Consider the following 25,943-nt stretch of genomic DNA (forward strand, 5'->3'; position numbering starts at 1 on the left):
GGTCACTTAGCCTTTTTGAAGCAAATAATTATGCAATAAACTATTCATCTGACTATGTTTTTTTCTGATGAAGCCAATTCTGTGCTAACTGCATCATAAGTAAAGAATAACTGTTTCAATTGTCTGATGGATTTGGGCTTATCCAAATAACATTTTAGAGGTCTTTTAACATCAAACATATGAAGGGATCTTTATGCCGTACATGTATGTTATGGAAAGAATGCTAGGAGAGAGACTGTCGGATGTATATGAAAACCTAAAATACTTTAGAAAAGAAGGGTTGGATTTTAAGGAATCTTTGTTATGGTGGTAAACCAAATTAGGTTCCTTCAAGAACAGATCTCAGAGCTCAATCACCTTTCTGACCAATGTTATAGCTACAAGAAAAAGTTACTTTCCATTATATATGTTACAGGTCTGCCTTGTGCATGGGTTCAAAGAGAGGACCATTATTTTGGAAAGGACAGTGTTATGTTCCCAAGAAGTGGGAAGGCCTCCTGATGGGGGGGGGGGGGGGGGGGAGGCGTTTTCTCAAGTCATCGTAAAAAACCTTTAAAAGGTTGGTTAAAAGAGATGCCTGCAAAAGATTCTTCCCAACTATAATGATGGCTGCCAAATATACTTTAACACAAGAGAACTGAAGGCCAGAGTTTTCAAAGAAGATAATGTAATACAGTCTCTTCTTCACAAGTTCTCAGTTCCACTTGCTTTCTAAGGCACCATGTGCAGTACCTCATCCACTTAAAGGCATATGAGCAGCGAGTGGATGGACTTGTTGCTTCTTTCAATATATTCATGTAGTCATCTGGAAGATTCAGGTGGCCATGTTGTAGGTACTGGGAAGCAAGTCAGTCAAGTGCGCACTGGGATGGAAAAGCCATCTCCACATCTTGGATACCAGGTCCGATTTGAGCAGTAGTCTTTTGTGAGGTAGAAGCAACAAATGGTACCATTACTGCCTAAGCCAGTCCAGTGCCATCATTATTTTGCACTGCATCATTTTGATGATGACTGGGTAGAAAGGGGATCTGAAGAAAATCGTAATTGAATGCACAGTGCCATGAGTCTATCAAAGAGGCACTGCCCCTGGATCTTGGCTTTGGGAATCCAAATGCAGAGGCATGGCCGTTTTGATTTTTCCAGCAGCACAGAAGTGGATCTTTGGAGTGCCTCAGTTGTGAAAATGTTCCAGTGATGCATCTTTAAGATCTGAGAGAGGAGTGGTAGGTTTCTGGAAAGGGATACCCTCACAGTGTTTACTCCATTGCACCACCAACCAAGAGACTGAATGGTAGTGTTCTTACGGTCTCTTCCCAGTCCCTCGTCTTCTGACACCATTGATCCTTTAAGCACTATTGTAATGAAGCGCATATGTAGTCTGGCCTTGGGAAATCAGAAAATACATGAAGCCATATTGGCCAGGAGGTATGATACTTGTCTGATCGATGAACCTATTACTGCTTTCAGTGAAACAATCTCCATACTTAAGGATGACAGTATTTCCTCAGAGACACTTTTGCTTGTACTTTACCTATTGTGGCTCCCAAGTACTATATTCTTTTCACAGAGTGTAGGATCGATTCTGATGACTTGATCTGAAGACCCATGCCGTAGAGAAGAGCCAAAGTAGCATGCATATCTTTTTGAAGTTTTGATGCAGAGATGGCTTTTACAAGCCAGTTGTCAAATCATGGTTAGACAAATATTCCACTCTTCCACAGCACTGCTGCTACCCTTGCCTTACATTTGGAAAATTCTCTTGGAGAAGTCCTCCTCAAAAGCAGAGAAACTTTCAATGGGTACTGCAGATGGAGATGTAAAATATGCATCTTGAATGTCTACTGATGCCAATAAATCTCCTCGAAGAAACCAGGGCAACTTTATTATTGACTGATTTGTTGGCAAATTTTAGTTCCTTTCATGGGATCAAACTCAAATTCTGGCTTTCCTTGTGAAGTTAAAAATAACAGGAGTAAATTCAATCGTTCTTTTGCAACTTGGGGACTTTCTACAAACTCTTTTTAAAAGATGAATATGCATCTCCTGAGTCAGTCTATTCAAGTCTTCTGGTTTCAACACCTTTGGTGGAATGGAAGGCTGGAGAAGAATAACATTTGAGACTATATCCAGGTTTGACAATATTGAGGACACAACAGCCTTTTGTTATATTCTGCCATGAGGAAAAATGATTGGAAATGATCCACCATCAAGGGACTGGACAGCGATGTAAGAGTGAGAGAGTCATCTTTTCTGCGGCGGATGCCTTACCGGTAGTCACAGAAGGTTGTTGAAAGCCCCAGTTTTTCTGAGGTTTCTTCTTGGGAAAAATGGTTTTGTGGTTATTGTTCCTGGTGCTGCCTTTCCAAAACAGAATATTGGAAAACTGTTGGACCTTGAATTACTCGGTAAATATATACTTTAAGAAAATCCATTCCCATTTCCAAACTAAAAGATTTCAAAGTTTTTGTTTCTGCTCTCATATGTTGGAGAGATGTATTTTGTATTGTTTAACACAACTTTTCTTGAATCATTCAGAGGTACAATTCAGAGTGTTGGAATATTGCAATGGACTAGGAAAGGGTTAAAATCAAACATTTTACCCAGGTCCCTTTCACCGCACTCATGACACCCTCTACCCCTCACAACAAAGTGAAGCAGCCACTGTCAAAATGGTAGAAAGACATTGAAATCAAAGCGTTAATGCAAATAGCCAAATGCGCTTCTTGTTAGACATCACACATCAAGAGAAACAGATTACATTCACTCTACAGAAACACAATTGTTATTTATGTAGAACCTCTGTTGGGTGAGGCTTTCAGTAATAACAGCGTGCCACAAGTAGCTGGCACTTCTTGACACACTGGGTGCTTTGTCGTTACGACAACCCATCGGCTAGATAGATGCGAGTTTCAGGACAGCTAAGAGAAATAGAGGGTTGAGATGCAGAAAACGCTTCTTTCACCAACGATAAGATGGTAAATCCAATTTAGAATACACTGGTTGATGTGCTTCAAAACTATTTGACTTGCATTGTGCTTTTGCATATCTACATTCTGCGGCAAAGGATCAGTGCTGCTCCAAGGCGGCTGCTGCCTCTTAGATGCTGGCTGTGCTGGTATTTTTTCTACGTTGGTGCTTGGTTTTATATTTAAATCAGAAAAGACATTACCATCTGCTAATCATTTCCATGCTCGGTTGCTGTGTCTGTGGTTTACGACGTGCTCAGAGTGTGGAGGAAAACGCTTTTGGAACTGCTGAGCGCCTTTGCTAGTTAAAGGGTGTACATTGGTGTTACAAATATGGATGTGTGAGATGTGTGTGAGGCAAGACTAGACAAAAAATTGGTATGAGTGGATGGGGGAAGAAGAAAGACACAAAGGTGGGTGGAGGGAGATGAAACGGAACGGGTGCAGATGGGGGCATGAAACAGGGACAGGGAGGAGGACAATGGAAGGAGGAAGCGGGTTGTAAGGGAAAAGAAGCAACATTGAAGGGGATATGGATATGTAAAAACACAAACACTCATATGGAGTTCCTGAAAACAAAGAAAATGTAGCTCCAAAAACGGGAGAAGTGGTAGGACACAAGTAATTAGGTCTTGCTCTTGGGGAGGGACAAACTCAAGAGATAACATGGCGCATGCATGCCCTGACAAATCAAAAAGAAGCAAATGAAAGCCACGCTGAAGCTAACCAATGGTGAGCTATGGTTGGGCTGCAGCCCACTATACTGTAAACATGCGCTGTCTACGCCAGGCCTAAAAAGGGGGGAGACCCCTTTATAGTCTACGGAGGCATTTTGTTTGTTCGTTGAGCAAATACCAGTAAAAAGAGGTTTGCATCCACCAAATGTGAGTGGCTTGTATCCAGCATGTGGGTGAAGGTTATACCCGTTATCACTTGATTGATGATAGCACAGTATACGTCACAATGACTGCATGCGCCCTCAGTTATGTATACAATTGTGTCATTCGAGATGTCATCAGTGATGTCATCAACGGTATCATTTAACATGTCACGAGTGATGTAATATATGAGGTCATAAGTAGTGCATGAGGAAGGTGCATATAAGAGTTCACTTAAGTGTAAGTGGTGAATTTCAATGTGTTTTCGTTTTTTTTTTTTTAACATTAGTTCTCATCTCATTTCAGCTCCTGATTATAATGTCACTTTAACCTTTGTTTTTTTCCCAGCAAATTGAGTGATCAACTGCAGCTTTACCACAAAGTTCTAATGAATACAAAATGTTAGTGCTCTAGTTGCTCAAGACAAAAGTGAGGCACCGCTGAACTCCATTTTGTTGGAATAAGCTGTTGAATTTAACACCTTTTCGGAAAAGCAGGCTGAAGTAAATAAGCACTGAGATATCAATGTAGGCATGAAACCAAAGGGTTAAAAATGTGAGGGCAGCTAAGGGCTTTAGTAATCTGAGGCATAATGTATTTTCAAAGAGACTAAAAACAGACGGACATGTCTACACAAGTACGGCATTCAGTTTCTACATTAAAGTGTTGTTATGGTTAGGTGTTGAAGATAAGATAAATATCAATGTTTACAAACCTGAAATTCACCAGTTATAGTTTAGTTTATGGAGCTAACTATAACTCCCCCCCCCTCCCAATGCACTACTTATGACCTTACATATTACATTACTCATGACATGTTAAATGGCATGCAAAAAGGTATGATAACCTCAAATTAGACTACACCGGCAGCCAAGGACTCGGCTGGGTTGGCAGCATGTATTGGCATTTCTCTGAAACACAACTTGTGTTAGGGGTGAACATCTTTATCATATAACTTAATTTGGATTTGTATACTTAACAGTATTCCAACTGAGGCATGGTATCACAATCACAAGAGCACAGATGGCCAAGCAAACATTTAGCTTATCATTTTCATACAGGTCCTATTCTGAGCACTGGTATGTGTGTGGTTCATATACATAGATAGAAGTGGGATGTCTAAGGTTCCCAAATCTTGGCATGTTTATAGGGGCATCCTCTCACTAGGAATACTAGTTTCTCCATTACATCTCATCTGTTTACCTCTTAGAGCCCTTTTCTCACTGATGGGGCCACGTATTTTTCTATGTCATGTTTACTTAGTTAAAAGCCCAGCCCAATCAGTTTTCTAGCACATCTTGGGAAGCCATACTCTTCTGAGGCACATCTTTGATACCTCAGGCATATCAAACGATTATGGATATGCATTTTTCAGGTTCCACCATCTTTGGAACTCATGTTTATGAAGAACCTTTCCGGGCAATTTACTTAAGTGATATGAGAAGGGGTGGGAAAGGGTGAGACAAACCAAAAGGGTAAGAAAAGGGGAGGGACAATGCTGTAGCCTGCTGTGCTATTGTTTTAGCTTTAACCCGATTTCTACCAATGTTATTTCAACCCAAAATAAACCTGGGTACATAGCATTGTGTAGATGTGGAATTTCTCTTGGACGATTTTTGCTGTTGTCAGACTCTGGGAGGCAGCACAAGTAGCTCACTGCATCAATGCAAATTACAGTCCATCAAATACCCTAAACCTTTCTTGCTCCTTTATATTTTATTTTGAAAACAGCCTTCATTATTTTACATTGTTTTCAAAGGCTGCTGGCATGGGGGCACTGAGTAGGTTGCAGTTTTACTGGCTGATTGCTGCAATACTGGGTGAGATACATTTTTTGCATTTATTCTGACCATGTCCAATACATGGGTTTGTAAAGGGAATTCGAAAAATCAGAAGCATGTCGGAGTACTACCAATGTAGTTATTGATCCGGAGGGCCGGTATGTAATACATGGCTCTCTATCCGCCCAGCCTGTGACGATCGCTGCAGTCTACGGGCCTAACTCGGACGACCCAGACTTTTTAAATCATGTTTGGCATCTTATATCCGTTTGCGGCCCAGCGGCGAAAGTTTGGGGAGGAGATTTTAATGTCACTTTGTCTGGGGCAGTCGATCGGTCTGGCTCCCACGAGTCCCACCCTTACCTCTATTGTGTCCGATAACTCTCTCCGGGATGCTTGGCGCCATCTCTGACCTGATGCTCGGGAGGGTACCTGTGTCAACAGTGCTAGGGGATGTTGGTCTCGCATAGATTTTGGGCTTACTTCCCCGGATGTCCTGCTTTGGCTTGCTGACGCCGTGCACATGGCGCGTCCCTTTTCTGACCACGCGCCGGTCCAGATTCGCCTCAGTCTTCCTCACTTTCCGCCGCGCGCATTTACCTGGCGCCTTCCCCCTCAATGACCTACAGGATTCAGTTTTCTGTGCGGACATTCAAACGGCCATTACTAATTATTTTGATTTAAACACTGGTTCCGTTCCGTTATTTGGGGTGAATGCATTTCCAAACAGGCTGGTGTCCTCTGTTCCATCCGCACCACTTTAGCCAAGCTCGAGATGGAAATCAAGGACTTGGACGCCGCCCAGGCTGCCCTCCCCAGTCCTGCTACGCTTGCGCTACTCTGCCAAAAACACACGGAATTTTCTGAGGAGGCTGATCGCGAACTCTCCTTTCTGGGCAGGGAGGGCCGTGCTCGTCGCTTCGGTGAGGGCGACTGCCCCGGGGAACACCTTAGCTCATCTCCTTCGTCCCCCGCGTGAGGCCTCCTGTATTACGGCACTCAGCGATGGGGGTCCGGCCAGGACTACCTCCCCGGAGGAGATCAAGTCTCGCTTCATTGACTTTTACTCTCAGCTATACTCTGCTGGTCCCCCCCCCGACGCAGGATGCCTTCGATCAATATTTTGAGTCTATTGCGCTGGTCTGGCTTGCGGACTATCATCGGGAGTTTCTGGACGTACCATTCTCTAAGGAAGAAATTCTCGCTGCCATTAGTGGCCTGCACGGCGATAAGTTTCCCGGTCCGGATGGCCTGCCGGCCTCATTCTATAAAACGTATGCAGATCTCCTAGTGCCACACTTGGCAGCTATGTATAATGAATCCTTTGATACTGGCCTCTTCCCTCAGTCTCTCCGTGAGGCTATGATAACTCTGCTTCTCAAACCCGACAAGCCTGCTGATCGTCACAATTCCTACCGTCCCCTCTCTTTAATAAACACTGACAAAAAAATGTTTGCCAATCTAATCGCATCTCGACTCCTTCTACTCATGCCCCTTATCGCCCTCCCGGATCAATCTGGCTTCATTCCGGGTAGAGCCACCTCGCATAACCTTCGTACAATTTTTTCAGTCTTGCATCAAATTAATCCCAATCTCCCCGCGGTGGCTGCCCTGCTGGACGCCATGAAAGCGTTTGATACGGTTGAGTGGCCTTTTCATTTCTACCTCCTACCACACATGGGCTTCAGTAAAATGTTCATTCGTAAGATCAGGCTTCTGTACACCAACCCCTCGGCCCGCCTCCGCATTAACGGCCAGATTTCCGACCCCATCAACATTGGTTGTGGCACCCGGCAAGGATGCCCACTTTCGTCCATGCTTTTCTCCATCGCAATGGAGCCTCTGGCGGACAGGCTCCGGCAGCACTACACGCACAGGGGAATAGGTAGTCTATGTATGCGGACGATGTCACCTTATACGTCGGTCATCCTCAGGAAAACCTCAGCCCCCTGGTTCGGAAAGTCATTCGCTTCAGTGGACTTTCGGGTGTCCAGATAAACTGGAGCAAATCGGTGCGGTTTCCCGTAACCGATGCTACCATGCCGTTCGCACCGGACTTCCCGTTTGTGTGGGCCTCGGGCCCCACACGTTATCTCGGTGTTTGGTTGAGTAGGGACCTTGATGTACTGTGGAGATCTAACTTCGGTTGTGCGGTTCACTGGTTGGAGTCCAAGATTCCGGATTGGAGCCGGCTTCCGCTCTCTCTGGCGGGCCGGATCGCCATCGCTAAGATGGTGGTCTTGCCAAAATTTCTCCATCTCTTTTTGAACGTCCCTATCCCTCTCACGACTCATTTCTTTTGCAAAATACGTTCCTTAATTATCTCACTCGTCTGGGCAGGAAAGCAACCACGAGTTGCATACGATATCCTTACTCTCCCCATGTCTGCCGGAGGTATGGGCGCTCCTGATTTCAAGATCTATGCTTTGTGCACCCAGGCTAGTTTTCTACACTTCTGGATCCATCCTACCCCGTATCAACCTCATGTGGCCATGGAGACGGATATAGCATCCCCCTGGCCTTTGTCCACGGCGTTGTTTGCGCCAGCGGACGGAGGTGGACACGGTCGAGATATTGCGCTGGGCCTGGTCCAGCCTTCGCCGGCTTTCCAATCTTCCTCTACTCTCTGCCAATGTGATACCACTGGTTAACCACCCTGATTTCCCCCCAATCCAGACTCCCGGCATGGCAGACATGCGTCGAGTCTGGGTTTGCGGACTGTGGCGGACCTCTACCCAGGGAACACTTTTTACTCACTTCCTGACTCCCCGGGCCCATTGGATACACTTCTATTCTACCAGCTGCAAGCTATTTGTCGGAAGCTTCACTCCACTTTTCCACATCCCCCACCCACTATGCCAGCCCTTGATTTCATATACTACTCCTCTTCTCCACATAAATTAGTCACCAAACTCTATGCTTTTACACTAGCGTCCACTTCCAATTCCACAGTCCGCGCGCGGATCTCGGTACGGTTATAACGCAGGCCGACTGGCTGTACTGCTACAACCAGACGAAGAAGCTGTCACCTAATTATCGACTTCGTCTGATCCATTTTAAGTATTTACACTGGTTGTATCGTACATCCGCGCAGCTCCATAAGCTCGGGCTTATTCCCAACGACGCTTGTGTGCGTTGTGCTGCCCCTGCGGCAGACTTCGCGCATTTAGCATAAGGTCTCTGACTTCTGGCGGGGGGTGTGCTCCACCGTCTCAGACATTGCTGGCACTACAGTGCTCCCCGACCCTTCCCTTTGCCTTCTTGGCTTTGTTAAATTCTGTCCGGACGCTTCTCGACGCCTGAATGCGATGCTGCTGGTCCTGGCCAGGCGTAGGGTGGCTATGTGTTGGGGCCGTAGGCCTGTTCCTAAGGTCGAGAGCTGGCTGGAGGATGCTTCTTGGTGTCAGACTCTACTAACGGAGTTCTGGGACTTACTTCCCGCCAAGTCTCGACCCCTTGACATTTGGGGTCCTCTGGTAACTTACCTTCGCTCCCGTTCTCCTCCCAGTGATGCTGCCTCTCCCGCGCGCCCTGCCGGCCCTGTGCCCGCGGCGGCCGCCGGTGTTGACGGATAACTGCCCCCCCCACCCCTTTTTTCCTTTGGCCCTCCCCGGTCACGTGGCGCTTCCATTTGAGGCTATTGCCGATGGTGTGATCTCCCTGTGGCTAGGGAGCTTTGTGTAGAGATGCTTCTTTTTTCAGCCTCAACATGTTAATATTTCTTGCAGGGTGCCGGCGACTTGCCTCTGTATAATTTGACTTGGTTTTTACTGTGAAGATCTGAGCGGCCTTGTGGCACAGTGTAATGTGTATGACTTGAACTTTTTTTCAATAAAGGTTTTGAAAAAGAAAAAAAAGAAAAAATCAGAAGCATGTCTATGCTTTCCTGTTGCTGCCCTATTTGACTTTAGAGGACCACCATATTGATTTTCAAAACATTTAAATAGATCTTTAAGCAATGAGATTAATAGGAGAACATTTGTGTTATTTTTTAGGCTACAATGGAAACCTCAGCACGTACGTGCAGTTTATCAGGCTGTTGAACAAATAGTGGAGATCCTTCACTAATTTACCAGTTGATTAGGATAATAATAAATATATATTTTATTTCATCTAGTGGAGGACAGGAATTCAGGTGGGACATAATGAGTTTTCCAATTGAATCTAAGTATTGTAAAAGCCAACAGGTCTTGCCTATGTGAGAGCTATTAGCATAGCAAATGTCTCTTGGTCATGTTGTAGAGCAGTATGGCTAAAAGGTCTAACAAATATAACAAAAACAAAGTTAGACTATTTGTTTTTAGCTCAATAGTTTTCAACATGCCCAACCACACTTGCCTCCATGGCTTAGGCTATTTATATTTTATATATACACACACACAAAGTTACTCTACGCTGTATAGGACCATAGGCCATTTGCTAACAACCTTTTTTTTCAATGATATAAGGGTTTACGGATTAATGTGATGTATCAAGGATGATGTCATATGAGAGGTTATCGATAATGTCATCCATAATGTCATCTAACATGTCACGATTTCCATAATGTGTGGTGTCATAAGCAGTGCATGATGGGGATGCAAGTTTTAGTTAGTTCACTAAACTATAACCGGAGAATTTCAGTGTTTTTAAGTTTTTAAACTTTAGTTTTTTCTCATTTCAACACCTGATTAGAACTTCATTTTAACCTTTGTTTTCCAGTGAATTTCAGTGTTTTCAAAAATATTATATTCAAAGTTGAGCATGTGCCTAACCCCCCAAGGGCAACCTGCAGCCTAATCCTTGCACGCTGCATATGTCCATCAGCTGTGGACAGAGGGAGTTTGGCTTCAGGGCCAACCCACTGCTGCCCACGGGTGAAGTCTGAGCGCATTGTGGGGTTGAGTGCCAGTGGGTGGTTGGGCGCAGGGCCTGGCCAGAGACCAGACCTTCCCTTACTCACCCCTCCACTGCTCATGGCCTTTAGCTTTGCACAGCGTATATTTGTCCCGGCCCCCAACATACTACAAGCAGACAACCCCACTGTGCAGATCTATAACCTGCCCAATGACAGTTGGCTTCAAGATCTAGTCTATGAGCAGACCCTTCTCATTATTTTTCTTCAATGGTTTTTTAGAACCTCACTGGGTATTGTGTCACTGAGCCCTGGTACCGTTGTCGGCCACAGAGTTTGGCCAGGCACAGCACTCAACAGGTGCTCCCCATAACCCCTGCATAGCAAGGCTTGGTCCAGAGGGTCTGGCCTCCGGCTAAGCCCTACAACCAACTCCCTGTGGGCATCAGCCACGCCCTACACTCAACTGCGCACTAGGGCCCCAACCTCAAATGCGTATAGCCTTCGGCTGTGCACTGCAGGTTAACCCTGCAGTGGTTGCCACTCTCGATGAAGACCCAGAGCTGGACTCTTGACGCAAGTGTGACTACAGAGCCAGTTCTAACACACAACAACTATAGGACTAATTTCTACCCCTGCTAAAGATGACCAATGTGTCCTCCCATATGTGTAAATCTGCATGAGGGTGTGCATGTCTTACAACCTGAGTATCACTAGTGGATTCCTGATATATTGTTTAGGGATATTTTGGTCCTAATGTAGGCTGCCTGACCCACATGGGTAACACAATGATGGCTGCAGCATGTAGACCAGAACAGTGAAACAGAAGCCATTATCACTCTATAGCGTCCAGTTACAGTACTGCTATAGTTCTATGTGTTTTTAACCTTATCAGGGTGATCATCATTTTGTATGGTTACACCATAGATCATTTTGTTCCTCCACCTCTACAATACCGAGAGTTTCCAAGATTCTGATTGAGCTAAGAAGAGGGACCATCATTCTGGTTTGGATGTCCAATGATGATGCAAGCCAGAAAACGTTAGTGGGTGAGGACCCCTTTATAATCTTATTTGGTTGTACATCCAGGGCTACAGAATTAAAGTATTGATTTGTATCTGTATTAGGGTTACCTTACCTCATTTGATAATGTATTGTAATGATAGTGAGATGGTAATGTTTTACAAAAACATCTACTCTTTCCCTCTTTTGGTCTGAAAATGAAGCTAAAAATTGCGATGAAAAGTACAGGATTTCAACAACAAAGCAGTCGTAGGAAGGCAACGGTATTTGGGGAACCCTTCTCTGAGTCGAAAGAAAAAAGAACTGCCTTTTCGGCCTTGCAGTGCATTGTGAGAAGGCTGGAGTTTATTAAGGGAACATAGTCTAATTGGCGTGGTGTGCGTAGGCTACATATCCCTTTTATTTTGCAGTTTTAAAAGGAGTACAGTACACTGGTGTTTTCTGCAAATATATTGTACTGTACATTTTGTTAACTGAATGTTTCTTCCAAAACCCAAAAAAGAAGAGAATATGTAGAACACCCTCTTATAGGCATGTTTTCATTGTAATAATAGCTTTAAATTCCACAGCAGGCTAGATTTAATTAATAAGGTAGGTGTCCCTCAACACCACCCACCTTTCACCCTGCCCCAAAAAAGAACTACTCTTGTATTGCACAAACCTAAAACCTCCTCATGTGTGGCTTTACTCCAGCAAGTACAGTATGACACTTAAGAAAGTGCATTTATGATCTTCAATAATTTCAAATGTAGATCAAACTGTAATACATTAATATTAACAAGGAAAGAGGGGGGCATAAAATAAATTGGAGAAGAAATTAGAGAAATTCAGAGCATGTCTGAAAGTTAAATACAACAATGAAAGGGAGGTAGTGTCTGATTCTGGTGGAAAATGAGCAAGTGGCTTGTGATGACTGCATCTGTTATTTGGGAAACTAAGGAACAATAAAAGCAGAGCTCTGCCAGTCAGATGTTTGCATGTTCATTGGCTGATCTTCAGTATAGATAATGGGCATAAATACTGGACAAGGATGCAGCTTTGGAATCCCTATATGACGACAAGTAAAGAAAGTTAGAACAGTTCGTAAATTGGGAGAACATGTGTTGCTAGAGGAAATGGGGCAGCATAGCCACTTACATCTAAGACAGCAGAAAATAGGGGATAAGAATATATGTCTCATGCTTAGAATCACAGAAGTTGTTGCTACATAAAGTCAGCACAGCTTTGGTCACTCAGAGAATTTCAGCTGCATACCTGGAAGGTGGGCTCTGCAAATCTTAGAAGTAGTCTGCGAGTATCATTTGGACCTAAAAAACGATTGACCACTGAAGTCCATCCGAGAGAAAAATGAAACTCAATATCCTCTTGAAAATCTGAGCACAACTTGTCGCAGTTCAAGTCATAGCTAAGGTCAAACTTCTTGCAAGGAATTAGAAAGTAGAGACCATTCCGAACTTCTGGTGGTAAGAGACATTTGACATGGTCTAGAAGAAAAATATTTTGCATGTTAGATCACTACACACAAGCAGTGTGATGTAAAGGAAAACAAGACAAATATCAATACATAAATATACTCAATACCAAACCATCTTAAAGCTAAGCATAGCAGTTAATGCATTTACTGCAATATAATTTCAAAGATTTTCTCTCCCATACACCCAAATACGCTTCAGAAAACGTCGAGCAGCAACATTCATCTTTCTTTGCAATGAAGCCAGACTCGTGCTTTTGACATATCTATATATGAACATTAAGTAGTGAGATTTTCATAGGGGGTGCCATATGGATCTTCCCTTGCTCCATTACAAGGTTATATAACTCCACTACCTTCATTTCATTTTCTGTAGTTAGTGATAGATTCCTTACCTTAGAATTAACCCCAGGCGTCAGACTGGATCCGGAAAGTTATCGTCAGCAGTACCCCTGCGCGTCGGAAGGTGGCGTCGTGCGGCTCCGCGTCCATCATTGGCGTCGTGGTCGCCGGGATGACGTTGCGGCAGCTACTTAGACGCTGCCCTTGTGCGCGGACGTCAGTTCTGTACACGGCTTTCCGCGCCAGGAACGCAGAGCCATGCAAGATACCGACCACTGGTGCAATGAAACTAGGGCCCTGAAAGGGATGACCTTAACCCTAGAAATCAGTTCGCAGAATGGGGAGGATGGGTGGGGCGGTAAGGAATCTATCACTAACTAATGTTTCTTACAGATATATCGTTACCGAAGGTAAGTAACTTGTGCATCTGAAAGAAACACGTTAGTGATAGATTCCTTACCTTAGAATAGATACCCCAGCAATACCAACCCCGGTGGTGGGTCTGCAAACCAAGATCACACCAGAAAGTACCGGAGAACAGAACGGCCAAAGAAGCCGTCTCTACAGACTTGGCTGTCCAGGCAATAGTGCTTAGTAAAAGTGTGCAGCGAGGCCTACGTAGCTGCCTGACAGATGTCTTGTAAGGGGACACCAGGTCCCAATGCCGTTGTGGCAGCCGTCGCCCTTGTGGAATGGGCGCGCAGCCCCACAGGAGGTTCTTTCTTTGCCAGAGAATAACAGGCTTTAATACACAAAATGACCCATCTGGAGATAGTCCGCTTGTGTACGGCCCGACCTTTCTTGGCGTCAACGTAGCCAACAAAGAGCTGGTCATACACCCGGAACTGTTGTGTGCGACTCAGATGAAAAGAGAGCGCACATTTTGGGTCCAGACGGTGGAGCCTCTCTTCCTATCTGGAAGGCTGCAGAGGAGGAAAGAAGGTGGGCAAAGTGATGGTCTGCCCGAAGTGAAAGACAGTGACAACCTTTGGCAGAAATGATGGACGCGTTCTGAGCACAACCTTGTCCGGATGGACAGACAGAAAAGGAGGTTTACAAGAAAGAGCCTGGAGCTCACTTACTCTCCTAGCAGAGGTGATGGCAAATAGGAAAGTAGTCTTCAGAGTTAAGAGACGAAGAGGACAATTGTGCAGAGGCTCAAAAAGAGCGCACATTAAATATGTAAGAACCAAGTTCAAGTCCCACTGTGGCATTACGAAGGGAACAGGAGGGAGAAGATGAGTAATGGCTTTAAGGAATCTATTAACAACAGGGAACTTGAAAAGAGAGGGCTGATCAGGGAGCCTGAGAAAGGCCGAACTAGCAGAAAGGTAGCCCTTGATAGTGCCCGGAGCAGAGCCCTGCTGGGCCAAAGGAAGGAGAAACAGTAGAACTTCTGAAAGAGGGGCAGAGAGGGGATCCACAGCCTTCGCTGTGCCCCATGCCACAAATTGGTTCCACCTGCAGGCGTATACCAACTTAGTGGAGGGACGCCCGTCTGCCAGAATGACATCACAGACTTCAGGAGGCAAGTCGAAAGGAATCAAGTGCTGCCGCTCAATCTCCACGCAAAGAGGTGGAGGCTGGACAGGTTTGGGTGGAGTACAGTCCCCCTGCTGCTGTGACAGAAGATTCTCCCAAAGAGACAGTCGGATCGGGGGATCGATGGTCATACTGAGTAGCTCGGGATACCAAACTCTTCGAGCCCAGTCCGGAGCCACAAGAATGACTTGGGGCCCGGTCACGCCTGATCTTCTTCAGCACTCTGGGCAGAAGTGGTATAGGCGGAAAGACGTACAGCAGACCACAACTCCACTCGCGACGAAAAGCGTCACCTAGCGAGTGCCGCCTTGGAAATTCCAACGCGCAGAACTGCTGTCATTGCGCGTTCTCTTCGGTGGCGAATAGATCTAACCAAGGCTCTCCCCACTGTTGAAAGAGACCTTGCGCCACGTCCAAGTGAAGACGCCATTTGTGATCCATCAGGCACCTGCGGCTGAGCTCATCCACCCTGGCGTTCAGTGAACCTGCCAGGTGTTGAACCACCAGGAAAATGCCCTGATGTTCCAGCCATGTCCCGAGGCGAAGAGACTCCTGACATTGGGTCCACGACCCCACCCCGCCCGGTTTGTGGCAGTACCACATGGCGGTGGTGTTGTCTGAACACCTGCACTACTCTCCCCTTGACAGAGGGAAGGAATGACTTCAGTGCAAGTCGGATCGCCCGAAGCTCCAGAAAGTTGATATGGAGCTTGGATTCCGCCGGAGACCAGAGGTCTCTGATCTCCGCCTCTCCCATGTGCCCCCCATCCCAGGAGGGACGCATCCGTCACCACTGTGTGCTCCGATTGGGGAAGGGAGAGGGATCTGCCACCGACCCAATGCCGGTTCGTGAGCCACGACTGCAGCTGAAGTGCAGTGCCCTCCTAGATCTAGACGTAATCTGCCAAGTTCCCCTGATGCTGCTCCCACTGGAACTTCAGGTCCCACTACAGAGCCCACATATGCCATCTGGCATGTGTGACCAGCAGGATGCAGGAGGCCATTAGGCCCAGCAGCCTCAGGGTCGTCCTGACCGAAACCCAGGATAGAGGCTGAAAGATCGTAATCATAGCCTGAATATCATGGACTTGCCGTTCGGGAGGATAGGCCCGAAATCGCATCGTATCCAGAACCACTCCGATGAAGAGGAGCTCCTGAGATGGAACCAGGTGCGACTTTGGCACATTGATGGAGAACCCCAGCAAGTGCAGGAGGTCGGACATAGTCTGGAGGTGGGAGACGACTGTCCGGGGCGAGCTCGCCTTTAACAGCCAGTCGTCGAGATAGAGGGAAGACTGGAACCGCTGATCTGCGCAGATGAGCTGCGACCACCGCTATCACTTTCGTGAACACCCGAGGGGCGCTGGTAAGGCCAAAGGGGAGCACGGTACACTGAAAGTGCTCGTGGCCTACCATGAACCGTAGGTAAAGCCGGTGGGCCAGCAGCGCGGGAATGTGGACATATGCGTCCTGCAAGTCCAACGCTACCATCCAGTCTCCAGGGTACAGGGCAGACAAGACCTGAGCCAGAGTTAACATCTTGAACTTCTCCTTCAGGAGGAAGCGATGGACGTTCATGAGGTCCAAGATAGGATGCAGGCCCTAGTCCTTCTTGGGCACCAGAAAGTAGTGGGAATAACAACCACATCCTACTCCTGGCGCAGGAACACGCTCGATGGCCCCCTTGGCCAAAAGGGACGCGACTTCCTGTTGAATAAGTGCCAAGTGATCCCCCGACATGCGGTGGTACTGGGGTGGTATGGATGGAGGGGTAGTCTCGAAGGGGAGGGAGTAGCCCGTTTGGACTATTTGTAAAACCCAGCTGTCGGAAGTGATGGTACGCCAGTGGGGGAGGTGATGGCGAATCCTGCCGCCCAATGGCGTTTGATGGGCCTGAAAGACCGGACTAGGAAGGTTTGGAGGCAGTGGTGGACAGGGTGGAGTTGGACTGATCCGCCCGCTGACCCGCCTCGGCGGGTTCAACATCCGTGGCTGCGCTGAGATAGTTGCTGCGCAGGCCTGTGGCTCTGAAACGAATGTGTCAGGGCACCCCTTCCGTGGCCACGAAAGGAGCGAAAAGCAGAAGGCGGAGAAGGGCACGTGGCGGACAGGCCCAAGGACTTAGCCGTGGTCCGCGAATCCTTAAGGCACTCCAACACACGCCATCAAAGGGCATGTACATCCGGGTGTTCTGGACATCCCCAGAGAAACCAGTAGTCCTCAGCCAGGCGTGGCGACTGAGCGCCACTGTCGTGGGAATCGCCCTGCCCAGCGAGTCGGTGGTGTCATGACCACAACGAATCGTGAACTTCGCTGCGTCTCTCCCTTAAGCAATAGCTTGAGAGAGCACTGTCCGGGTCTCCTCCGGACACTGGAGGCAGCACTTGCGCCACCGTAGCCCACACCGAGTGGGAATAACGGCCTAAGAGGCATGCGGTGTTCAGACCGCAGCCCTGAACTGGCGGAAGAATTTTTTTACTTACCGAACTGTTCCAGTTTCTTGGATTCTCTGTCCGGGGGTGCGGAAGGGAATGCGCTTGGGGATGCAGAGGCTTGGACTACCAAGCTCTCAAGGGTGGGATGTTGTGAAAGGAAAATGGGAGTCGCCCGGAGCAGGGCGATGGCGTCGGGCCACGTTCCTATCCCCAGGAGCCCCTGTGTTGGGCCTGGACCAGGTGCCCAAAAGAACCTCTGAAAGTGCATCATTAAAAGGCAGCAGTGGCTCCGCAGAGGTAGCTGCCAGCTGAAGCACTTCTGTCAGGAGGTTAGTCCTGACGGACACTGTGGGGAGTTGGAGGTGTAGAGCCTCGGCTGCCCTACGCAACACCACAGCGTAACTTCATCCTCCTCCATAGCCACGGTAGGAGGAGATAGCATGCCAAGGTCAGGAGAGGTATCAAGACCACTGGCATCCCCAAATTCCTCTTTACAGTCCGGGTCAAACGCACACTGTGCAGTGAGAGGGACCTCAGACCCCTCCCAGTCCTCCCTTCCTGTAAGGCCAAATATAAGGAGGCTGGACATAGGGGTAGAAAGGCCCCATAGGCGTCGAAATCGGCGTCGAGCGACGCCGTTCCGGCACCATATCCACGTCAGGGCTGATGCTGGAGAAGACGTCGTCCGGGGGCATGGGTGACGTAGGAGGTGGTGCTTGTGGGGTCGGTACAGGTGTCACAAGGTCAACCGGCGTTGACCGGGATCCAGGCCTGGACCCTTGGGGGCCCTGCAACACCGGAGCCGTCAGCGACGCCGGAGCCGACAGAGATGCCGGAGCCGCCGACAGTGAAGGGCAAGGGCCCCCAGTCGGGCCCGCGGGGCCTGAAGGCGAATTGGCAGCCCAAAGAGGCGGGCCATGGCTGACAGAAATTCCTGCAGCTGGGCCGGAGTCGCCGACGGACCCGGGAAGGGCAGGTAGGCCAACGGTGACTGCGTAGGCTCCGCCGGAACCGCGGGGGTGTCACCCCCGCACCCTCAGTAGCATCGCTCGAGGGGAAGTCGGAGAGCGATGGCGCATCTTCGACGTCTTGTGATGCTTCGCCTTAACTGACCCAGAGTGATGGTGGTGGCTCCACGACCGGTCCCTTGACCTCCCACGGGACCGGGACCTTGAACAGCGCGGAGCCGACTTGGGGTCTTGGTCGCGCCCCAAGCGGCGCAGGTCCGTCACGACATCATTCAATGACAGTCCCCGCAAGACTTGAAGCCGGGCATCCCTACAGCACCAGGAGACGAGCGACTTGAGAAAAAGAGACAACAAGGGCTTGAAAAACTCAGTCAAAAATTGACTGGGGGTACCGCTCTCTCCGGATCTGCGCTTGCTGGCGTGGAAAAAGAAAGAACTGATGTCAGCGCGTGAGGGCAGCGTTTAAGTAGCTGCCGCGACATCATCCCGGTGACCATAACACCAACGACGGACGCGGAGCCGCAAGACGCCACCCTCAGACGCGCAGGGGTACTGCTGACGAAAACTTTCCGGATCCAGTCTGACGCCTGAGGGTAATTCTAAGGCAAGGAATCTATCACTAACGTGTTTCTTTCTGATTTGTAGGTTTATATTTACTAAACATATCAACATTGTAGTTTCAAACAACATTGTTCATTATTCAATTTTTAAAACCCTTCTCTTGGTTATCATGATGTACAAGTAGTAATTTCCTAAAAAAGGAAGAAATGACTTCATAGATATAGAAATCAATAAACATTTACACCACTCAAAAAGGAGCGGTGATATTCACAATTTGTCCATCTCATTTCAGTAATGGAATTTCAAAAGTAAAGAAAACATTTATTGTTTACAAAAGTCTCAAATATCAAACATCCAATCAAATTCAGTCCATCATCGAGCGAAGGAGTCATTGTGTGTTAAATATCCAAATCCAGTTTTTTTGATATCTTTGACAAATACCATTCAGCCCACTAAATGTGTTTCGTCCACACGGGACTTCATCTAGGCTGTAGATTAAAAACATACACAAACAACATATAATACATATATATGTACAATTTTACAACAATAACATGTAAAATAATGCAACACATTACAAAAATCAATTGACATGAACTATACGACTCCTTACAACAATACCACCTTACGCCGAATGTTAGAACAATACTGTTAAAATCTATATGTCACAAACTTACAAAATGTTCACTCACTTGGTATAGCCATGTGTTAAGTATCTCAATGGGAAAAAACACATGGATATACCAAGTGAGTGAACATTTTATGAGTACTACTTAGTAAGAAATAGTCTCTCTAGCATCAATATGTAGGGAATTTTAATAAGTTTAATGAGAAATTAAATTATTGTGAAATAGAATGCATTGAAATGAATAAGGGAACAGTACAGATTGTCCGACATGATTTTACTTGTGTGTTACTATGAAAATGATGTTAATTTGTGACATGTATTTTAACAGTAGTGTTCTTACTTTGGGTATATAGTGGTATTGTAAGGAGAAGTGTTGTTTATGCCAATTAATTTATGGAATGTGTGTCATTTTTTACATGTTATTTTTGTAAATTTGTACATGTATATATGTATTATATGTTGTTTACATTTGTTTTCATCTGCAGTCCTGATGGAGTCCCTTGTGGATGAAACGCATTGGCTGGGATGAATGACATTTGTCAAAGAAATAAAAAACTTGATTTGGGGATTTACTTGATGATGGACTGAACTTGATGTTTGATATTTGAGACTTTCTGAAGAAATATACATTTCTTTGCTTTTGAACTTCCATTACTGAAATCGACAAATTGCGATTATTAGTGCTCCTTTTTCAGTTTGTGTTGTAAAATTCTGGATATAGTGTGATTCCTAAGCAGTGGTGTCACTAAAAGTTGAGCGCAACAAGCTGAACTTACTTAATACAAATAAATATACACTGGTGCGACCCTAGACGGTCTGCACTGCTTTTCTATTTGTTTTTCATTTACACCACTCAGAGTCCCCTGCTTCACATTAGTTGCCCTTGAAACTGTTCTTTTCGAAGAACAATGTTAGGCTGCCCAAGAAGAAAAGTGTTAAGTAAAACTAAATACAACTAAAATGCAACAGGATCTCAATTACATTCAAGCACACACATTTGCAGGCTAAAGAAATAGTATCAACGTATTGGAAATTAGGAAAAATATATTACCAATCATTTCTTCTTGTGCTTTCAACATGGAAGCATTGACTGCATTAGAACAGCGATTTGCCAATTTCTTTCCCATACTTTCTTCAAGGTGCTGGTTAAGTTCCTAATGTTTAACAAATTATGTCAAATGTATGTATAAAATAGCACTGAAAAAATATAAAGACACCTCAGCAACATTCTTGTTTCTGAAAATTACACAGATTACATAAATCCCTAAAAATCAATGTTTGGACTGTGCAAAAAGTGGGTGCATTGCAAAAATCTTTTATCAGTAGTATATATGTAGGATAAAATACCCCCTACCACATGCTGTAAGGTTAGTGCAAGTCACAGTGGACCCTGTAATCATACAGAGGAACAGGACCAGAGGCGGAGTTAATGTATAAGAAGACTCATAGGATACTTGCACATATGCTTTTTATGTACGGAAGGCGGTATTTTTTATTCCTTATGATACATGGTCATTTCATCATTCTCCATCTCAAACCCCCATTTAATTAATGCTTCTTTCTCCTTCTACCCAAAGGCATCTGGTTGCAGATAATGTATAACAATGTGGAAATTATATTGTAAAAATAAATAAATCAATAGGTACCATGTCATTTTTTGCAAACACATTCTAAACGTACTTAATGTAAGTCAGTATCAAAAATATTTCTGTGGTTTATACAGATAACATGCAGATAGATTCATGCTACCCTCAATGAAACAAAGTAAAATTGAAACACTAATAAATATGGCTTTTATGATCGAATGTTTAGAAGGAGGAATCTGAAAAGCTAGCCGTCCCTTTAATTCTTTGAATGGCAGTCACATGTTCCGCTCAGGAAGCTGTTTTTTCGCATTGTCTTCTAATTCTGACAGAGGCATTTGAGGTGTCACAACCTGACTGTAATAACAGGTAATAATACTGAAGGTAGGTGTTGAGGTCACAATTAGACTGTAGTAAACCTTTTTTTTATTTTTTTTTACAAGAACTGAATGCTTCCATGAATGATCTAGATAACTAACTAAAAATAGAATATGCATAAATCTAGCCAACAATACTAAAAATCTAATAAGAAAAAAAGTAAAACTGGGGAACACACACTTAAATGACCACCATTATACACTAAAATGGAAATTTTACTTGCAAATGAGAGTAACAGGGTAAGTCTAAGAAAATCCTTATGTTAACTACTCAATATGCTACAAAGTTACATTTGTGGTTACAAAAACAGAACCAACACAATTGTTCCTGGAATAGGTGAAAATAAAAGGGAACAAACCAGGGACATAGTTCTCTTGCAGAAAGATGGATAAGTTAAAAACATCCAACACCTAGATGTGAAGGTGGAGTGTCTGAACAATACTGTCAAAGATGTAAACCCTGCTATAGGGTTCACAACAGAAGTCAATAATGGAGATTAGGAAATTGTGATAGCAGACATATTACACCACAATGTTTCAGTTCGGTCAAAGCACAAACCACTGAGAAAGTCTGAAGAGGTCCACTATGTGAGCTTAGGGCAGTAAGGATGAGAAACTTGGTATCTCTTCAAAACACTGAGGAGTTGTTAACTGTAAATTCCCAGCTTCTGCTGCCTTCTCTCCACAACCACTAATAATCCAGCACAGTGTTTCCCAAACTGTGGGGAGCAAGCAAATGTTTAGTGGTTCGGGATAGTCCAAGCAATAAAGATGCCTTTAAATTCTATATTTATCTTGTGCTTCAAAGATAGAGGTCAAATGTTAGTCTGTCTTCTGACAAATTGCTGAGTATTTTCTTTTTTAACCGGGGGACAAGTGTTTACAAACTCTCTCACTTGCCAGTCAGAGAAAGAAAAGTAAAGTGAATAATGTAACAATGTTGCTGGGGTACAGGAAGTGTGAAAGGAAAGGCTGTAGGATGTCATTTGTTGTAACACATAACCAATTATAAATAACTGTAAATGAACTATAAACATCAGTAGTTAGGAAAGCAAAAATGAAGCAGTTTTTTTAAATTCTGAAGTGTTATGGAAACAAAGATTTTGATAGGATCAAAACAAATCAAGACACTTTACCAAGGGATGAAAAATATTTGCTGACACCCGATTTCGAAACATCATCATTTATGTGCAATATAATTATATCAGTAAAACTGTTTTTCTGTGCAACTTTGTCTGTACAGGACAGTACACTACAGTACAATGCTTTAGTTACATTAAAAACAAAAAAATGCCCGCCTCATGTCCATTAAAGCTAGGTGGGTCGCAAATTGGTCATTCTAAAAATTGGGTTGTGGTTCTAAAACGTTTAGTAAGCACTAATATAGCAGGAGGCAGATGACATCATTGTTATGCTTGGTTATAAAGAAAAAAAGCACACATACCAGAGTTCTGCAATTGGAAGAGACTAATGTGATCCTATTTAGCATAAGCATTGTTCTGTGCATATAGTATTGTTTAAGTCACATCTATTTACATTGCTCATGTAATCAATAAAATGTTTGAATATAAATTAAAAATCTATTTTGCACTGGAATAAAAAATGGCTTGTTTGGACTATTTGTATAAGCAACAACAGAAGCCATATTTCTGATGTTAACCAGTACAGGACACAAGAATATTCAAAGCATTACATATCATGCTACAATTTGTGGAAAGGTACAAACATGGAGGCCACAGTCAAGGTGACTGCAGGTTCCTGCAAACAAAAATCTCAGAGAAAGCAAGATATTCTGTTTTGAGAAATGTCACTTCTCTTCAATGAGTACCAATCACACTGACTGACTAGGTGTTGCATTATACCAAAAGGAAAGATGCGCATGTACAGTTAAAAAAATATTTTCCTTTAAAGAAGTGTATTTAGAAAATACATTTTGTTTAGTTCATAAAACAGGAGTGTAAAGAGTTCAGAGAAAGTAATTCTGAATCAGTGGTCATCTTATCCATGTACATTGTATCAGACTGGTAAAACCTAAGGCCCGTTGTAAGCCTGGGATTCAGTATTCCATAGACCAGTATTGTGTTCACTGCTCAAGAAAAAAAAGGAATGGGGCAAAAATGCCATTATATTAAAGTTTGAAGCCAGTGACCAAATTTCTATACTGCTGTTAAACTGGTGGAAAGACAAGATAAGAAAATTCCTTCGTCCTTCATGAGTAAGACTGAAGGCAACCTCATAAGAGCTCTAAAAAACATAGAAGCAGAATGTCTTACTTTCGTCATATGTCTCTCTAACACTGCAGTATGTGAGAATTTGCAGAAAAGAGATTTTTGGCCAGATGTACGACCGTTTTTGCAGTTGCAAACTGGAAATCGGGCCGTTTGCGACCGCAAAATAGGTCTGCCCTATGTACAAACCCTGTTTTGCGAGTCAGTTACCTATTACCGACTCAATATGTCAGATCAGGCATCGCGCGCCTGCATTGCCTACGATCCCCAGAAGACCCGGGGATAGAGTGGGAAGAGCCGCGAGCACAAAAGAGAAGTGACGCACACAGGACGCTGTGCGTAATTCCTGATTGGCGAGTTCCGTTTCCCGACCCCGCTCCGAGAAGAACGGAGCCGTAGCGGTGGATTGTTTGCCTGCCGACGGTGGGAGAACTCGCTCCACCGGTTGCTTCAAGAAACCCCGCCAGCCTTTCCGGTGCACGTCTAGACCGTCAGTCAGCTGATGCGAGCGGCCATCGACGCTTACCCCCAGAGACAGCGTTGGACACCAGAGCCGTGTTCGGTGCTTCCGGACTCGGAGTGAAGTCCGTCAGGTATTTCTTGCCAGAGCCTCCTCCTCGGACTGAAGGCCTTCGATAGGGAGTCTCTTCCTGCTTGTCGCCTCAGTTTATCTCGAGGTAGGGAGCACTGTTGCCTTGGTGCTCAGCAGGGAATCCTGCTCGTACTTTCCTCTCTTCCACCAAAACCATCAGCTGGGGTAAATTGTTCTTTTTCTATTAGTGTGCTTAGGTCCACGGAGTGGTGCAGCAACCACGATGGACTTATAGCACGAACTAACGTGAAAACCCTTAGGAGATTTGTCAGATATTATCAGACCAGCGTCTAGCCCTTTAATACGGTTGCTAATTTTGGTCACATGAACGCAAACTTTTCCTCACTTCGTGCCACGTTGAGGCTAATCAGACTTGCCAATGCGGGACTAGTAAGGCACTAAGGGGAGGTCCTGGTTGTACCTAACGTCCACACAGTTCCTTTACGGGGCATCCACCAAACAAAAGGAGGGTGGAATTTTCCCGCTGTTATATGTTAATGTATAAATGTGAGGAGCATGGGCTTGGTTATGGTTTATTTGTTGGTATCAATATGGTGCAATATTGGTGCTAGCAAAGGGTGAATAAGAACCACAAGTCTAACAGTATATAGAAGGAATTGGTGTCCCTAGCGAGAATTGATGAGCGTAGCAATATATGCCATAATATTTCGTTTGTGTTTGTATGTTTTCTTCTTTCACAGGTTCTACTCGCCGCTGTTCCCTTCCTTCCCTTCCCTCGCTTGATTGCTCCAACCTTCCGTGCCATTAGTGCAGGAGTTGGGGACGTCGAGAGGTGGACTCCCTATGGCATCACTCGAATCCTGAGGATTATTGGACTTGGGACGGAATCGTTACAGAATTACGCCCCACATATTGAGACTCCTCCCGGTTCGGGGGGTGCTGTAGGGACATGGTATGGACGAGGTCTTGCAAGCACTAGCCGCAGTACAGCAGGAATTGGCGGCATCTAGGGCAGAAACAGCGGCATTACGAGAGAAGGTAGAAAGACTGTCAAGAAACCCTTTTGATATAAGTACCGGGACTCCTCCCATCCAGGTCACCGTGCCTCCCCCCATTCCACTAGCCAACCCCGAAAGATACTCAGGGGATCCCCAGAAGATACAGGTGTTTTTGACGCAAATATTGATGCATTTTTCTTGCAGGCCGTCCTCTTTCCCGAATAATCACTCTAGGGAGGCATTTGCTATCTCCTACTTGGCTGGCGACGCCGCCAATTGGGCGGTACCGCTGGTAACAAAAAATAATCCTGTCTTATCTGATTGGGACGAGTTCAGGGCAGCACTAGAAGGGGTTTTTGATAGACGCTCTACCACGTTTAGCGCGGACAGGGAGCTTCTAGAGTTAAAACAAGGAAGAAACGAGTTGGTGACTTATTTGACCTCTTTTAATCGATTGGTAGCTGAGGCAGCATGGCAAGAAGAGAAGAGGATGTCTCTATTCTACCAGGGCCTATGCAACGAGTTAAAGGATGTCATTGCCAGAATAGATCCCAAACCCCGCACATGCACTGGTCTGGTTGGTCTGGCTTTACGGTTGGATGGGCGCATCGCAGACAGGGGGGGTGACAGGTTCCGAGGGGAGAGAGTCAGGAAGGAATCGTCAGGTAGCAAAGTAGCCCCAGAGCCCATGGAAGTAGGTGCTGTTCGTGCTCCTCTGTCACGGATGGAAAGGGAGAGTAGGAGAACACAGGGGCTGTGTATGTATTGTGGAAAA

At 45.4% G+C, this 25,943-nt stretch overlaps 1 protein-coding gene across 2 annotated transcripts in view; it reads right to left on the minus strand.

The window, feature by feature from the left end:
• MFN1 (mitofusin 1) overlaps positions 1-25,943 on the minus strand; it is a 199,430-nt gene that overhangs the window by 59,344 nt on the left and 114,143 nt on the right. For both annotated transcript variants that reach the window (XM_085635396.1, XM_085635397.1), the window contains exons 13-14: positions 20,481-20,583; positions 12,737-12,966 (exon numbers count right to left, since the gene is read on the minus strand). In XM_085635396.1, coding sequence (XP_085491522.1) covers positions 12,737-12,966; positions 20,481-20,583 — 333 coding nt within the window. The remainder of the gene's footprint in view (positions 1-12,736; positions 12,967-20,480; positions 20,584-25,943) is intronic.

This window comes from Triturus cristatus, chromosome 11 (genome assembly GCF_964204655.1).
Source record: "Triturus cristatus chromosome 11, aTriCri1.1, whole genome shotgun sequence".
NCBI classification, from domain to species: Eukaryota; Metazoa; Chordata; class Amphibia; order Caudata; family Salamandridae; genus Triturus; species Triturus cristatus.